We start from the raw sequence: 17,072 nt of genomic DNA, 5'->3' as shown, positions 1-17,072 counted from the left end.
TGTAGACGGAACAGACATGGTTTGAGCCGTAGGCGGCACCGATGAACCCAAAGGGGGTATCGGAGCTGGTGCAGAAACATCACTCGGAGCGGAGCATACTGGCTCCGACAAGGATGTGCTCGAAGGAGGAATCATCGAAACGGTCATGTTAACTGGCACCGGAGCCGAGTGGGTCAGAGCTGAAAACAATTTGGCCAACACCGGCAACTGCAGGAGCCTCTGCACTACCCTGTCAACATCCAAATCAGAAAGCCTGGAGGATTTGGAGGAGATAGATGGAGAATGGGATCTCTTGTACGGTGAACCAAGTCTGACACTGGGCGATCGGCTCCGAATGGGCTCAAGGATAATTGGAGCCGAAGCCATTTCGGTTAATACAGATACCTCCTGCCGCCCCAAAGACAGTGGAGCCGAGGAGGTAGAGTCCAAAACCGTAATCTTCTCCAGAGGCTCCGAAGTGGCAGATGGAGCCGGAGACCTTTACTTGGACTTGGAAGCTTTAGACTTAGTACTAGAAGCCAAATCAATAGCTTCCTCAAAAGATGGCTTTAAAAGTCCTTTTAAAATTAACTTGTTTTTCTCTCCTGGAACACCCTAGGACTGAATGCGTGGCAAAAGCTACACGACTCCTGTAAATGGATGGCTCAGAGGCAGTAGACACACATAGAATGTCCATCTGTGATGGACATTTTATATCCACATTTGGAACATTTCTTAAAGCCAGAAGGCTTATGTTCCTTCTGATCTTTGGACATTATACAATGAGCGGAGAGAGAGCCTAGATGTAACTGGCAAAAAATGGCGGGAAACACCACAACAATTTTGAACACAAGTACAAAAAACCAACAGGCACACAGAGAACCTCTCATCTAAATGGTTCACACAACAAGACACAGCGGGGAGCAGTCACACACACACAAGAACCTCTAATTGAAACGGTTCTTCAGGAAAACACAAGGACCAAGGATTAATTAAACGAGAGACAGAGAGAGGAGGACTAGGTCCTCTAAAACGGGCCTAGCCCGCTAGAAAGGAGGGATACCAAACTACTAACACAAGCACTGAAACACACACACAAATTAGCGATCTGCAAGAATAGCTATTAAAATAGCTTTTGGGTTTGAATAAACTTTCTCAAAGAGAAAAGGTAAAAAAGAGGGTACTTAGCCACAGCCAAGCGAGACCACATCCGAGCTCTACAAGCGGCAAACGAGATCTGGGGATAGGGAGCAGTGCATCTTGGGATACCCTCTTAGCCCAGCCAATGAGAGACTTTGAGCTAGTAAAAATCGGCCGAGTCGAAGCAGATATTCTGCTCTGAACCCACGGGTAAGAATGTAGGTGAGACAGGACTACATAACATCATACTGGATCTGGTCATCACCAACATGGGCGACAGGTGTTCCACACTGGAGGTCAACCCGTCACTGGTTAGATCAGACCATAAATTAATCACTCTGGATGTCCACACCCCACCACCACCCCCAACTAAGGAAATCACAGTAAAAAAAACTTTTCTAAAGCAAACTTCACCTTACTTAAGACAGTGGTGGTAAGTTCCACAACCCCCAAGCTAAAGGATAATGCTGCCCAAGATGCAGAAACCTTTAGAAATGCACTCTATGAACACCTACAAGGATGCATAGATCGGTCCATCCCTAGCAAAACCAAGACTCACTCCTCTAAGAGAAGGAAACCAGTTTGGTGGACCCCTGCAATAAACAAGCTATGCAATAGGAGGAAACTAGTTCAGAAAAAAAGCAAATCCCAAGAAGGAAAGACATCCCTGATCAGTAAGAAACTAAGGTCCCTCATGAAATCATCAAAGGCTAACTTCGAAAGAAAAATAGCCAAGGATTCAAAAGATAACCAACAAGCCTTCTATAGCTATGTTAAGAATCTAAGTGGCAATTCGCATCTATGCGCTGAACTAGTGCAAAATAGCACAAAATATACTGAACCTACTGATATTGCCAACATCCTGGCAGATAGATTCAGTGCAAACTTCACCCCCCTCTTACCTCCAAAAGGGCCCACAACAATACCGGAAAAGTGTAGTGTCCCAAAAATCACAGACGCACAGGTGAAAACAGCCCTTTCAAAAGCCAAAAACACAGTCAATGGGACCAGATAGTGTCCCAGGCTGCGTCTGGCCTGAACTACAGAATGAACTAACCCACCCCCACCTAAACACGCTGTTCAACCTCAGCCTTTCCACACGCTACATGCCCATAGAATGGCACACAGCAACGTTTATTCCTCTCCTCAAAGGTGGAGCCACAACTGACCCTGGTAACTATCGCCCCATAAGCCTGACTAGCCTGGTCTGCAAGGCTATGACGCACATCATCATGGAACTCATTAACAAAGACATTGGGAACCTCCAAACACTTGACCTAACCCAGTTCGGCTTTAAGGGCAGATCATGCCTACTAAACCTGGTTGACTTCTTCGAGACAGTCACCAAGGCCATAGACGAGGGAAAAGTGATTCACACAGCCTACCTTGACCTCTCCAAGGCTTTTGACACGATTCCCCACTCAGGTATTACAGAAAAACCTCACCAGCCTGAACATAAACCCCTATGTCACGAGATGGGTTGCCAACTGGCTTACAGACAGAACTCACACGGTAAGAATGGCGGGCTCCAGGTCTGACTCTAAACCAGTCACAAGTGGTGTCCCGCAAGGCTCGTTCCTGGGACCCCTACTGTTCGGCATACACTTCTCAGAAGTACAGGCAAACACAGGACAACTATGGCTAACCATGTTCGCCAATGACTGCAAACTGGGAGCCATAATTGACTCTCCGGCTGACACGGACATCCTCCAAAAGGGCCTTACTGTGACGGACACATGGTGTCAAAGTCATGGCCTCAAGCTAAATGTCAAAAAATGCATAGTCATCTTGTTTGGGAAAAACAAAACACCCACAAATTACCACATAGGTGGCAGCCCCCTTAATACAGAAGAGGTAATAAGAGATCTGGGGACCCAGGTAGATCGTAATCTCTCCTTTGACAATCATATTACCAAAGTAGCTAGGAAATCCTTCTATGTGGCCTATCTAATTACTAAAGGGTTCGCATCTAGAAATAGAGAGGTTATAGTACCCCTCTACTTGTAACTCATTAGACCTATCATAGAATACAATGCCCCATTTGGGATGTACCTCACATGACACTTCCAACAGCTGGAAAGACCACAAAAGTACCTCACCAAAAGGATTACTGGCCTCAAACATATGTCCTATGCAGCCCAACTGAAAAAACTCTGGTTGTACTCAGTGGCATATTGCTTACTCAGAGGTGATGTCTGCCTGACTTACAAAGCCATGTCCAACTCAGAACTGATGGACATGCTCCACCTAAAGAAATCCAAGTCACTGCGAGCCACGTGCTCTAGTGAGCTAAACCTCGCCACAACAATAAATAGAACATGCTGGAGGGATAGATTCCTGTCACAGAGACTCCCCATGCTTTGGAAAAAAATTCCAAATTACATCAAGCACAGCCCCTCACCAACACTCTTCAAGAGAAACCTTGACAAGTGGATGGGTAACAGAAAATACACCCCTGGGATCACTTGATTGGCTCTGCTTGACAGAGGATCAGTTGATTCATCAATGGGGCGGTGAAAGCCAACACACTCTGGCTAGGCTTATAAATGCCCTCGGGCAGATAGCCTAGTACCTACCTATGAAAATAAAAAAATTAAGGCTAAAAGCCACAGTGTACCAGAAGAGAAAAGCACATTACCATCCTTTCCCAAAACTCCAGGCTCTTTTTTCAGATAGCAAGGAGGCAAAATGTTGTCATCTCTGAGCCCTGTAATACAATAAAATTACCCTAATTAAAATTACAGAAAATATAACCCAGAACTACCCCCTGTACTAATAATGGACTCGGGCAGCTCCAAAATGCTTTATCCCATGCATGGCTCCCCTCAAATTATCTATGGTATTATCCCAGTTGTTCTCAATAGGAGTAATAATTATATTACTACGGGATGGGAAAGGCCAATCTATACCAAAATGGGATAGACTATTTTGAGCACAAACAGGGAACTTGGCTAAGCTTAAAATAGCCCACAAGGGTAGCTAGCCTAGTACTTATCTATAACAAGATCACAAAGGAGTCATCCTGAGGATGCCTGGTCAAAGTCACATTTCTCTCAGCCTGGGGGCTTGACAGCCATCTTCTTTTTTGGGAAAACATGAGTACAGTCTAGGTGCTTCCGAGCTGCATCTCTGGCATACTTAAAGGTTGGATACACTTGTTGGGAAGGAAAGGGAAACCACAGGCCAGTCCACACAGGACTTTGTGCCTTAATTGTTCACCAAAGCAGTGGTGATCCAGGACAAGGTTTAGTACAAGAGTCAATGACTATATTGATGTGAATGACAATAGCCTTCAGATCGTCAGACTCCTCAAAGCACTGCAAATGAAGAACTCCCCCACCAGCTCCAGTGTAGGCAAGTTCATGTGTGGTTATGCTAGCATGGAGATTGTCATGTAACAGAGGCATGTGCTGAATGCTAGCAACAGTAACAGAACAAATGGGGGCTACTTATGGAAGTAGGACATAACAGGCTTGCACTGGGTCAAGTGCTGGCATAAGGCTATGTTCCCCAACAGTGAGTTTCTGCAACAGCATAAGCTGATTTCACTAGCCTTCAAACATTTCTCTAGAGGCTAGGTCATGAAGGATGAACCCTGGTGGACCTTCCACAAACTAGACCACAAGACCTTGGGCTTGGAAGACATATGGAAAGTAACAGTCCATTGCCTCTTAGTGCCACCATGTGCCTAGGTGACATAAATGACCACTCCCAAATATGAGTCGAGCCAAGTGTGCTCTAGTCACTCAGTCATGGAAGTAGTACCTAAAGCTGGGACAACCTCAAACATGAAAACTGAGGTTCACCTCCCCTTAACCCCTTGTCATCCCATGTAGCTGAAAAATGGATGCAAGTCCAAGCTCTTATTAGACAATGATGGCCTCACTTGTGACCAGAGGACTGTATCAGAAACAATTTACAGAAGCACTTCACGACTAAAGTCCATTCCTCATTTCTCATGTTTTCATGGCACTCTAGCAGAGTCTGCTACTTTCTGTGTGAGAAACAAACTGCTGTCATTTTCCTGGCAGTGAATTGGGTCTGGAGTTCCTTCATGACATGTCTGTGAATGGCCACACAAACATGACACTGCTTCATTCTCTGCTCTTCTCAAAGTCTGTAGAGACAATGTCAAAGCAGGTCCAAGTTCATAATTTGCTACCCAGAGCAGGACTTAGGAGGTTTGGCTTTAGACATGAAATGCTCAAACTATTCACTGGTAAGAGTCAGAGCTGTAATCCTATATGAGGAGCAAAAAAGAACTGGGAGGCTCAAGAATACATAGTTTTGTGATGTCACACTGTGTGTACTGGTGTAGGCTGTGCACGTCCCTCATCGTAAATCATCAAACCCCCTCCTCATTTTCTATACTGGGTCGGGATGCCATGTCAACTATCACCATCTTTCACAATTCAATGCCATTCAGAGTCTTATTTGATGATTATGCTGGATTGCCAAAAGTCTTTAACTTACATAATCCATCCATCCTTTTAGCTGGACTCCCCGTTTCCTCTTATTTTTCCCAAATCATCTTCTTCACCAGATTATTTAATGCTCTCCTGCACATGCCTTGACCACTATACTTTATTTTCTGACAGTCTCCGCAATTGGAGCTATTTTGGATTCAGCTCTGATGCCCTCATTTCTTTAGCTGTCCTACAGTGTGCATACTACCACCTTTATCAGATACTTCATCTCCCATAGCTCTAGCTTCCTCATCTACTCTGCTTTCCCTGTCCATTTTTTTGCACCATTCAATAATACTGGCTGCACCACTGTTCTATTACTTTTCAGCTTCTTTGATATTCTTCTGTCACATACTACTCCTGATACTTTGTGCCAGTTGACTGCAGCCCCTATGATTCTATCATTCAAACTTTCCTTCTCAACTACTCCTCCCAGACACCTGAAGCTGTTAACTTGTTCCAGTATTTTCCTTCTATCTCAGTTTTTAGCTTCTGATTTTTCCCTATTTGGCTGCCATGGCACTGGTCTTGTCTGTACTTGGTTTTAGCCCCTGTGCCTTTAGTTTTGCATTCCATTCTATCATTTTGATGAAGTTATTGTTCAATGTGTGCTTGTAATAACAAACCATCTCCATTCAGGAGCTTTGCTGATCTGTCCCCTCTGACCTGTTTGCCAATGTAGTCCATCAACAGTATAAACAGCAGTGAGCTAGGGGCCGAACTATGATGCACACCCACTTCCACTGCGAACCCCTCTTTGAATCCAAATACTATTCACACTTGTGTCACTGGGTCCTAGTGCATAGACTACACTAATTCTGCCAATACTTCTATGACTTCAAACCATCATAGGGATGTCCAAATCAGCTTTCTTGGGACCTTGTCATAATGCGTTCTCCAACCCTAGTCTAGAGACTTTCCTCATCTCTAACTTCTTCTCAACCATCTGTTTCACTGCAAAGATGAGATCAGTTGGGCTGCATCCAGACTGGAATCAAAACTGATTATCCCCATCTTACTTACCAGTCATACTCTCCAGCACTTTGATGCAGTGTGACAAAGTCTAATAACTCTATGCCCTGTAACAGTATCAAAATGGAACATATGAGAGTATACACACAATAATACACACACCAAGGACTCCTCCTCATATTAAACGATTACTTCTGACTTCTACCTGTGCATACTCCCTCCCCTTTATTGTTTACTGCGACTCCTTTAGCTTTTTTATTGTCCCATATTGTACTTGTGAAAACTTTTTTTTCACCCATCTTAAAGATTATATGCAGGCAACTGCCCTACTTCTAAGCTTCAAAGAACAGATCCATGATGAGTGAATTGCCTTCATTCTGCAAGGGCAACACCTCAGCACAGCTTTCCTACAAGTTTCTCTCTCCCTAATCAATTCCTAGCGGAAGACATTTCTTTTGAATTTCTCAATGTTCTGGGTTTCTACAACTGGACAGGAATAGACTCCCTTCCTGATTTATGGTAATGATTAGAGTTCCTGCATTTTATACTGCTGCAGTCTTTGATGTTTACCAAAAGTGCTCTTCTCAGCACCTGCAGTGTACCAAGAAAACTAATGCATCTGTACCATAACCATGCTTGAAAATTATTATTAACCCTGTAGCTCCTATTACCATGTCTTAATTCACACTGCTCTAGTTTTTGCATTCATATCCTGGTATTTTGACTGTTTCTCAGTACATAAGACACTGCAATTGCTGGGTGTAGCTATTTTCAATTATTATATTTTTGCCCTTTTTTCTTTGCCCACTGTATCTTTTCTTGATTCTAGTTTATTAACCGTTGGTTTTAGATGATCTCATGTGATCACAACTTCACTTTCAGTAATGCTTCCCAGCTGCTTATATGTAGTGTTTGCACAATCCCCAGATAAACAATCTTGCCAAGTTGTTGTTGACCTATTCTGTACTACAAAACCTGGAATTTTTTTTGTATCTCTCACTACTTCTAAAGTCTTTGTAAACCAATGTGTACATATAGCTTGCTATCCTGAGCTGCCATTGTGAGACTTTCATCTTTTGGTTTAAATTCACATCATCTTAACCATTCATGCACTGAATCTTGAACAATGTGCGGTTGATTCAGGAGTTCTCTATACTTGCCGCCAAGACTGCCTGTTTGCCATTTTTTTTTTTGTCTTCTGTTCCTGTTCTCTATATTCATAACTTTATTTATGGCACTTTCTGATTTTTATATGCTACTTAATTTTAATACCAGCTCCTTTCGAAAATGCTTCTGCCAATCTGAGCAAAAATATTGCAGACTTCATAGTTTAGAATTTTCACTATGTTTGGATCAGATGTCAAAAATATGCATCTCTTCAGACTGAAGGATATCTTGACATGCATTTTTTATCACACAAGAAAGAACCATATTTCTAGCCTTCCTGTCCAATTGATTCAGTACTTTTTGGGGACAGTTGATCATCATAAAGGTGTTAGTAAGAATAGGAGCAGCAAGCTGATTTATAGTTTGAACATTACTCCAAGATGTCAATGTAACTTTCAACAGTCTTCTAGAGTATTCCTTTCTAACTGTTCTCATTTGTTCATATTTTTGCTTACCCTTTGCTACTCCCAAATATTTATATACACCATCCTGTACAAGTTCTTTTAAATCACATTCTTGTCCCAGACTACGGTCTATGTTTCAGATTTCCTCTATAAATGTCACTTTTGCACATGTATCAAGATAAATTGCAATTCTTATACAATCTGAGAAAGTTTTAACCACTTCAAGTTGTGTTTTCAGGTTCATGTCTGAGGAGCCACAAAATTTTAAATAGTGTACAAAAAGTGCAAGACGTCTTCAGATGAGGTCAGTCTTTGAGATTAAGCTGTAAACACAACATAAAGGGTTATGGAGAAGGCAAATCAGCAGTGGTGACATGAAATCACCCCAGAATTTCCATCCCCTTTGTATTTTTATCCTTAGGATAATCTTCCCTTTTTCATTCCTCAGCTGTAAAGTGTTTTGCTACTGTTCTATGGTCACTAATATGTAACTGATCAATGCAGGGTGAATCTTGTACATACGTAAGCATTCCATTAACTATGAATGTAACAATGAGTAACAAGGTCACACAGAAAAAAACAAATCAGTAAAAAAACCCAGCCAAGCTATATTTTCCATTGCGTGATTCCTTAAAGACTCTTGTATTAGAGGTAACATAGGATACATGCAAATGACACCTTAAGGACAATAGGTGTTTCAGCTATATGGCAGTTCTGAATGCCCGTGACTTTTTTCCTTTTTTAAGTCTGTTATGGGCAAATTCAGGCCAATAAAGTCAAACTCTACTAGTGGTTGTCATACATGTTTCAGCCTTCTTATAGCCTCGTCAGCACAACATAAGTGGACTGTTTGGTAAACGTTTGGAAACACAGGTTTGTCATACCCAGCTAAGCCAAAAGGACCACTTACAACAATAAGACTCAGAAACTGTCTGAATGAAGTGAAAAGTGAACTTTGGTATAGTACATCTTAACACAGTGTCCTGGACAGAGTTTAGCTTTGTGATTTGCTTGTCCAGTCTGCCTTTGCCAAATTAAAAAAAAAAGCTGCTTGGCTTGTGTAAGCGGATAGGTTTACTGAAGTCTATTTCAAGGATCTATGGACATCTATTTTATTCAGAAACATCTTCCAAGGATTTGATCTATACAAAAAATATATGGCAGGCTGAACAGTTTTAGTTAATGAGAACTCGGGAGATACCGCTAGAAGAAATTGTAGGATTACTGTAAAGATGTGTTTGTGGAAAACTTAAAGGGATTACTCTTGCCTCACAGCTTGTTCAAAAGTTATCCAAGCTGATGTAACTGTGAATATGATAAATGGTCTTACACAATAGCTCTGAACGGTTTCTGATTTGCAAAATGTCCTTAAATTTGTGCCATACTTCTGGCCTGTTCCTCATACAATTCTTGACTTTCTGAAGATTAGTTTAATACTACCATGCAGACTTTCTTACGTATTCTTCAGGAAAATGCATAGTGATGTAAAATCAGTTGTTCATTACCCAAGTGAATAACAGTGATTTAAAAAATGTCCCTGAGTTTGGACCTTTATCTACCAGAATTTTTGGCACTGTCCTTTATTCTTGAGCTAACAAGTTGACAGCTGTGGTCCAGCAAAGACAACTGGCATCACACAAAATTAAAGACTTTTTTTTTTTTTTAAAGAAAGTAAAGTTGCATGAAATATACACATTACAATAGAGGATTTTATCTTTCTTATCTGATCTGCCAAAAGTAGGCATATTCCTCAACCACTGTACTTCTGGTAATAAGGAAGGCAGGCCAGTAGTTTTTTTTTTCTCTCAGATACATGTGGATGGCTTGACTGAATTAATGGTGCACACAGCAGTGTTTCATCTGGTTTGCCACGCCCACACAGTACAGAACACGAGATAAGATAGTGGCTCTTTATTTAGCAATCACACAAATACTATGAAGGATGTGCTCCATTTTATTCTTATACAGCAGGATTTATTTGTCCAAATGTCCACGTTCTGCCTCAAGATACCTTATATATGGAGTTCAAAGCATGCAGTTAAGTTCCCACTGATTCTTTACAAACATCTCGCCTTTTTAAAGTAATGCCCATCCTGAAAGCAATGACTTTTTTTTACTTACTTACTAGAACAAGCATAACTACCTTAGTTAACTTTCTGCTCTGGACAGTAATAACAAAAAAAAACTCTATCAATAAACTTCTTCCCCACCTGTTGGGTATAAACTACAAGCAAGTACCAGGTGGAATTTTGCTTACAACTTCATGCACAAAGTACAGTACAACAAAAAGCATTCATCACTATGGCAATGCCACAGGGAGCCACAGACTAGGTAAGTCAGACACGTGTATAATGCTAAGGTATTAGAGAGTAAACTAAAATACCCCCAGCTCTGTGGTGCAGGTGGATGAAAGCTTGACTGCAACCCAGATGTCCCGAGTTTAATTAGTGGCTCAAACGCAGGAGGAGACAGGTGGGGATAGGTGGGAAGGAAATGCAATTCTCAGCTTGCACATTCTGAGAAGGAGGGTGGGATTTCTGACTGCAATGTACCACTCTCCCCTACTGTAGGGGTAGTGTATTGCACAGCAGATAAACACTGAATTCTGCATAATGTGGATGGGGGAGTCAAGAACTAACTGATGCTACACACAGTGATGTGTGTGACATCAAAAAGTCCTGCCCTTTTAGGCATAACAAAAGTATTAGCACACCAGAGGGAGTAGTACTGGGGACAAAAAGTTAGGACCAGATGAAGCAATACTGAGTAGCTGATGGTCAGCTGGAAAGGTATGCAAAGAGGCATAAAGTAAACTAAAAGGAATACCTCTAAGAAGCCTTAGAAAAACACATCACAGCTAAAGGAGAACAATGCTACTTACTAACATACACAAAAGTCTAAGTAATAAAATGTGCTCAACAACGTAAGACTCACCCATGTAAACTCAAATAATTAAACGGACAGTGAGCAGTTCCTCTGAAAATATAAAATAAATGTAATAAAGTAAATTAAGAAGAAGAAGACTGATTAACAATATTGTGTATTTCAAACACTTCCACACTTTGCACAGTATGCAAAAGTGAACTACCAAAAAATTCTGGACCATCACAAATGATACAGTTTCTATAAACACACATGTATTATGCTGTTCTTTGGGCTCAGGATGCAATTAAGAAAAGGGATTTACATTAGCTGACATTCACAGGTAACCAATAATTACACCAGGACAAAAGTTAGCATACTTGTTACATAACTTTACTACAAAATATACTGTAATATTAAGCAGGCCCAATGTACAAGTTCAATGCAAACACAACTTTGCATTCACAGTTTTCTATTTAAAAAAAAAAAAAAAAAAAAAACAATGTCATTTATACAATTGTGTAGAAATCTGGAAACTTTGAAGTGGGAGGAATCATTCACATATTCTTACTGAAAAACATATACCATGAACTACAATGCAGTGAACTGTGACCGGTTAAGTAACACTAAACAAAAAAGTGAACATACCACAACAGACAAAGAAATAAAGAGGTGGGGAAGGAAAATGTGAAACAAGGCACATGAGGGAAGGGAGGCAAGAGACATAAAACAGAACAAACAGAAGTTAAAAGGAACTAGGAAAGAAACAACAAGGTAAAAAGAAAGTAGAGAGTAAAATGGCTAATATTAGTCAATTCAGGAAAAAGCAGTAATCTAACATTGTTACAAGTATGCATTCAAATGCTGAAATGAAACAGCACTCAGAGCTTTTCAAAAAATACCCCTCCATTTCACAAATCAGTCAACATCTTCTGTTATTTATTGACTACAGTAAGGACTATTCACCAATTTGGGTACTAAGAAAGTATCCCTCACTGGAGTCTCCAGTTTTGAAAATGAATAACCCTGCACTGCAGAGTCTGCCACTGAAATCCAATGCCCAGGACACAGTGGCACGAAATGGCAGAAGAATCTACCAAAGTGCTCTTTTCTTCTACAACAGGAGATATTTATTTCATATACTTCTCTTGCTGGTCAGCTAAGATTTTTGCAGATGATTTGGCATCATAGAATAACTCGTTAATTTCTTCCACATGCTCTTTCTCAATGCTGTCTTTTCCATTAATCTTGGCTAAAAGGTTGGCTGGTGTCAGCAACTGCACAGCATATCTGCAATAAGTGAAACATCAGCATATCATTACTCAAATTTGTACCACATTTCTTATCTGAACAAACTGTGGTTTATGTACTGGCAGGTGCTTATATATACAATGGCCAATTAGAAACAAATTATATGAATTTGGGAAAAGGTAGTACTTATAACTTTTCTAAAAACAATTCCTGCCCTAAAATTGATAAATACATTTCTAAACTTCCACTACTCAGCAGACTTAAGTCATAGATAAGATTCTGCATAAATAACCACCATGACCCTTTCAAGTCATATGCTAGTACAGATGGACAAGCCATGATGGAGAGAAAACAGCTAACATGTAACACTGTTCTGCAGTTCAGAAAAAATATTTTATATATATATATATATATATATATATATATATATATATATATATATATATAAAATCTGGGTCTACTTTGTTTCATTGAATCTCATTTCACTGAATTTCATTTCGCCCTGACCACTTCGCTGAAAACTCAAATTACTGAAAACTCATTTCACTGAACAGCAGTTAGTATAGATGGCATTGTTTAAAGTACTGTAAGGCAAGTAAAAGGTATATGCCTTTTTCCCCACTATAGTGTGATCCTGGAGTTACAGTATATATAGTTAGGAGAGGTGTGTGGGGCACAGCACCCTCACATTGGTGGGGTATGGGGCATAGCGCCCCACTTAAGAGTACATATTGTCTTCTGGAGAGAGTTGGTCATTGGTGTTGCAACTATGCAGGTCTATTGTTTAAAATGTACTGTTTTGAAGTTTCTGGTAAAATACAATATAAAACAAACAAGGTGGGGGGCTACATCCCCCACACCCCACAAATATATTACATATATATATATATATATATATATATATATATATATATATATACTAACTCCAGGATTGTACTACAGTGGGGAAAAGGGCATATACCTTTTATTTGCCTTACAGTACTCCACACAGTACCATATATACTTTCAGTAATTTGTGTTTTCAGCAAAGTGGTCGGGGTGAAATGAAATTCAGTGAAATGAGATTCAACAAAACAAAGCAGACCCAGATTTATTTATTTTATATATATATATATATATATATATATATATTTTAATATATATAGCAACTTTATTAAACTATAATCTTTACAACTTCTGATGTAGTCCTCATGCATGGTGAATGATTTATTGTCCCACTGTCTGTCAACTAGCCTACTTGTTCCTTTCACCATCTGGGGGGGGGGGCATAATCAAGGTGGCCACTAGGTGTGGTTCAAAGCTTCTTCTATTCTCTCTAGACTTAACCTTGTGTGTACCTACCAATGCAAAGAGGACAAGATGTGGAACAGGCTGTCTATGGAGGACATCCCCTCACATTTGCAGGAGACATTCACTCCAAGCAGCTCTTGCCCTCCAACCTGGAGCAAGAGCAGTGATCTCTCCAGTTTCTATCAGGACGATTGCACTTCCCTAGGTGCCTCTAAGTGTAAGAAAAAAGGAAGTTATGTACTCACCATAACGTTCCATCTGAGTAGTTGTACTTCATTTGTCTTCAACCTGTGGGAATACGGATCCGTATCGGATCCGAGATGGCAACTATTGCTAGCATCAGCTCCAAGCTCCAGACTCCTCCCCTAACCCATAATACATCTCCACTGCCTTCCATCCCCAGATCGAGTTTGCTGAACTTATACAAAAAACCCAACCTGATAAAAAATACCCGAGACCTATACTGCAGCCTGTATGCTGATCATGCGCCAAGGTCCGGGGGAAGGAGGGAGGGACGGTTGAAGACAAATGAAGTAGAAATACTCAGATGGAACGTTATGGTGAGTACATAACTTCTTTATCTGAAGTAGTTTACTTCATTTGGTCTTCAACCTGTGGGACAGAGCGCCCAGCTACTAAACTCCTGGGAGGCCCTCATGGAAGGATATTCCAGAGCACAGCGGAACCAAAGGATGCTCTCTTTCTGGAAGTCAAATCCAATTTATAATGAGAAATAAATGAGATGAGGACCAAGTAGCTGCAGAACAAATGTCATCCAAATACACACTAGACCAAAAAGCTGCAGAAGTAGCCATGGACCTAGTGGAATGAGCTTTCCCCTGACCCGGAGGAGAGGTGCCTCTGTCGTTATAGACCTGCAGGATGCATGAAGAAATCCATCTAACTATAGTGACCTTGGAGATCGGTTTCCTCAAAAAAGGTTTATAAAAGGAAAGGGGGAACCTTTTGGCTAGGCTTATATAGGCCCTAGGGCCAATAGCCTAGTACCTATCTATGAACCTATGAAACAATTGATTAGATTTACGGAAATTTTTTTGCCCTATGTAAACAGAATCATAACTGCCGATGAACATCCAGCATGTGGAGTTTGTATTCCATCTTGTTCGTAAAATTGGGATAAAACACAGGCAAATTTATAGTCTGATTGATATTGGCTAGTGATGCCACCTTATGAAGAAAGGATGGATTGGTTCGAAGGGAAACACTGTCTTTATGAAAAATCATGTACGGAAGTTTGATGGACAAGGCCTGTAATTCTGAAACCCTTCTAGCAGAGGTAACAGCCACCAGAAAAGCTATTTTCCATGATAAAAATTTTAGATCTGCAGTTGCGGCAGGCTCGAAAGGTGGAGTGACCAAAGCTTGAAGAACCAGAGTAAGGTCCCATGGGGGAACGGGATCTTTGACCGGGGGGGGGGGGGGAGTAACAAGAAGGTGCCCTTGATAAAGGCTTTACACAGTCTGTAAGATGCTAAAGAAGCAGAATTCTCGCCGACATGAAAATGAGAAATAGCAACCAACTGAACTTAGACAGTAGAAGAACTAGCTCCGTGCTAGCAAATATCAGCTATAAAATCAAGAATAGTGGAAAGAGGGGCTGTTGAAGGGGTCTAAACTCCTTTGAGAGGCCCAGAAAGAAAAACATTTCCACTTGCTGCGATAAACCTTTCTGGCCGAAGACTTATGAGCAGCTGCAAAAATAGATCTAACTGAGGATAGTCCAGGAGTCCTAGCAATTATGGGAACTGGAGCAGCCAGGCCATGAGCTTCAGGCTGTCCAGACTCGGATGAGGTACCCCCGAAGGGTGTGAAATTAAATCCTGAATGAGATCTAGGATCCAGGGTGGAGCCAGAAGGTGAGACCAAAGGAAGGGAAACCATACCTGGTGAGGCCAGAATGGGGCAATGAGGATCACCTTGCTCCCCAATCGACAAGTTTTCTGCATACACCTCGGAATGAGAGGTGCTGGCGGGTAAGCATACAGAAGAGCGGGAGGTCAAGCATGAACTACAGGGTCTCGGGGGACTCCCCCGGCAGGGGGTTCTGAGCAAAAAACTCACTGCACTCGCATTGGAAGGAGATGTGAAGAGATCTCAACAAGGTTGACTCCACTCGGTGAAGACCTGTTCCGCTACTGATGGATTCAGAGACCACTCGTAAGGCATCCAAATGGTCCGACTTACTTTGTCCGCTAGAATGTTAGACCGGCCTGGAATGTGTATTGCGATGAGAAAGCGACCAGTGGAGATTGCCAATTCCCACACTCTCATGGCCTCGTGACAAAGGGGGTAAGACCTGGTCCTTCCCTATCTGTTGTTATACCAGACTACCGACATGTTGTCTGACTGAATGGTAATTGTCCCCAGAGGAAGAAAGGCATGAATGGCCTGCAACGCTAGAAGGACTGCCCTCATCTCTAGGACATTGATATGCAAGCTGCTCTCTATGGGGGAACACAGGCCTTGGACTGTCCTGCCCGAACTATGGCCCCCACCTGAGTTGGGAGGCATCCATGGTTACTGTGATTTGGGCCGGGGCAGGAACAAAGGGTTGTCCTCCAAAATGCCCGGAGAGCTCATCCACCATATGAGGGACAACCGACACACTCGACTTAGATTGGATAGGATAAGTCAATGGCAGTTCCAACAGGGACCACTGAACTGCTAGAGTCCACTGAAGAATCCGCATGTGTAATTGAGCACATGGGAGAAGAGTTATGGTCACCGGCATTGAGCCCAAGGCCCTAAACTCCGATCCCGCCATTGGAAGATGAGAACGGTAGGTCAGGGAGACATGCATCCTCAGGCTTTGAACTCTTTCCGAGGTCAGGAATATTTTGCACTGAAAGGTATCTATCCTGGCACCAATGTAGTCTAGTATCTGTACAGGATCTAGGAGAGATTTTGATGTGTTGATTGTGATGCCCAATCATAGGGAAAGTGTCAGGAAGTATTCCCTGGTTTGAAAAAGTAGATGCCTGGTGGGAGCAGTGAGGAGCCAATCGTCCAGGTACGGATAGAGCTGAATCCCCTGAAGCCTCAGGTGAGCCACTGCAACGGCCATCACTTTGGTAAACACCCTGGAAGCTGTGGTGAGACCAAAGGGTAGGGCTCGAAATTGGTAGTGACGGACTCCTAGCCAGAAGCGGAGGAACCTCCTTGGAGCTTCTGTGCATTTTTATGTGATAGTAAGCATCCTGGAGGTCTAATGAGCACATCCAGTTGCTCTCTTGCAGGTACGGCATGATGGACTGTAGCATGACCATCCGGAACTTCTCCTTGGCAATGGACAGGTTCAGGGTAGAGAAGTCCAGAATGGGCCTCAAGTCCTCAGTTTTCTTTGGCACCAAAAAGAACCTGGAGTAGAAGCCCGATCCGGACTAATCTGGGGGGGGGGGGACGGTTTTGATGGCTCGTTTTACTAGCATAGTTCATAGGTTAGTACTAGGCTACCTTCCCTTGCAAGCCATTGTAAGCCTAGCCAATTATCCCTTGTCAGACTCAAACCCTGCACCTATTG

General features: G+C 41.9%; 1 protein-coding gene across 1 annotated transcript in view; it reads right to left on the bottom strand.

Moving 5' to 3' along the window:
• Positions 1 to 10,024: 10,024 nt before the first annotated feature.
• The window catches only part of RUVBL1 (RuvB like AAA ATPase 1), an 876,627-nt gene continuing 869,579 nt past the window's right edge, over positions 10,025 to 17,072 (bottom strand). Inside the window, exon 11 of the mRNA XM_044078536.1 lies at positions 10,025 to 12,280. Coding sequence (XP_043934471.1) covers positions 12,121 to 12,280 — 160 coding nt within the window. The 3' untranslated portion in view covers positions 10,025 to 12,120. The remainder of the gene's footprint in view (positions 12,281 to 17,072) is intronic.

The sequence above is a fragment of the Protopterus annectens genome, chromosome 7.part1 (assembly GCF_019279795.1).
Source record: "Protopterus annectens isolate FY-2018-M chromosome 7.part1, PAN1.0, whole genome shotgun sequence".
In the NCBI taxonomy this organism is placed as follows: Eukaryota; Metazoa; Chordata; order Ceratodontiformes; family Protopteridae; genus Protopterus; species Protopterus annectens.
Note: the sequence above shows the minus strand (reverse complement) of the source record. Positions and strands in the feature narration are given on the sequence as shown.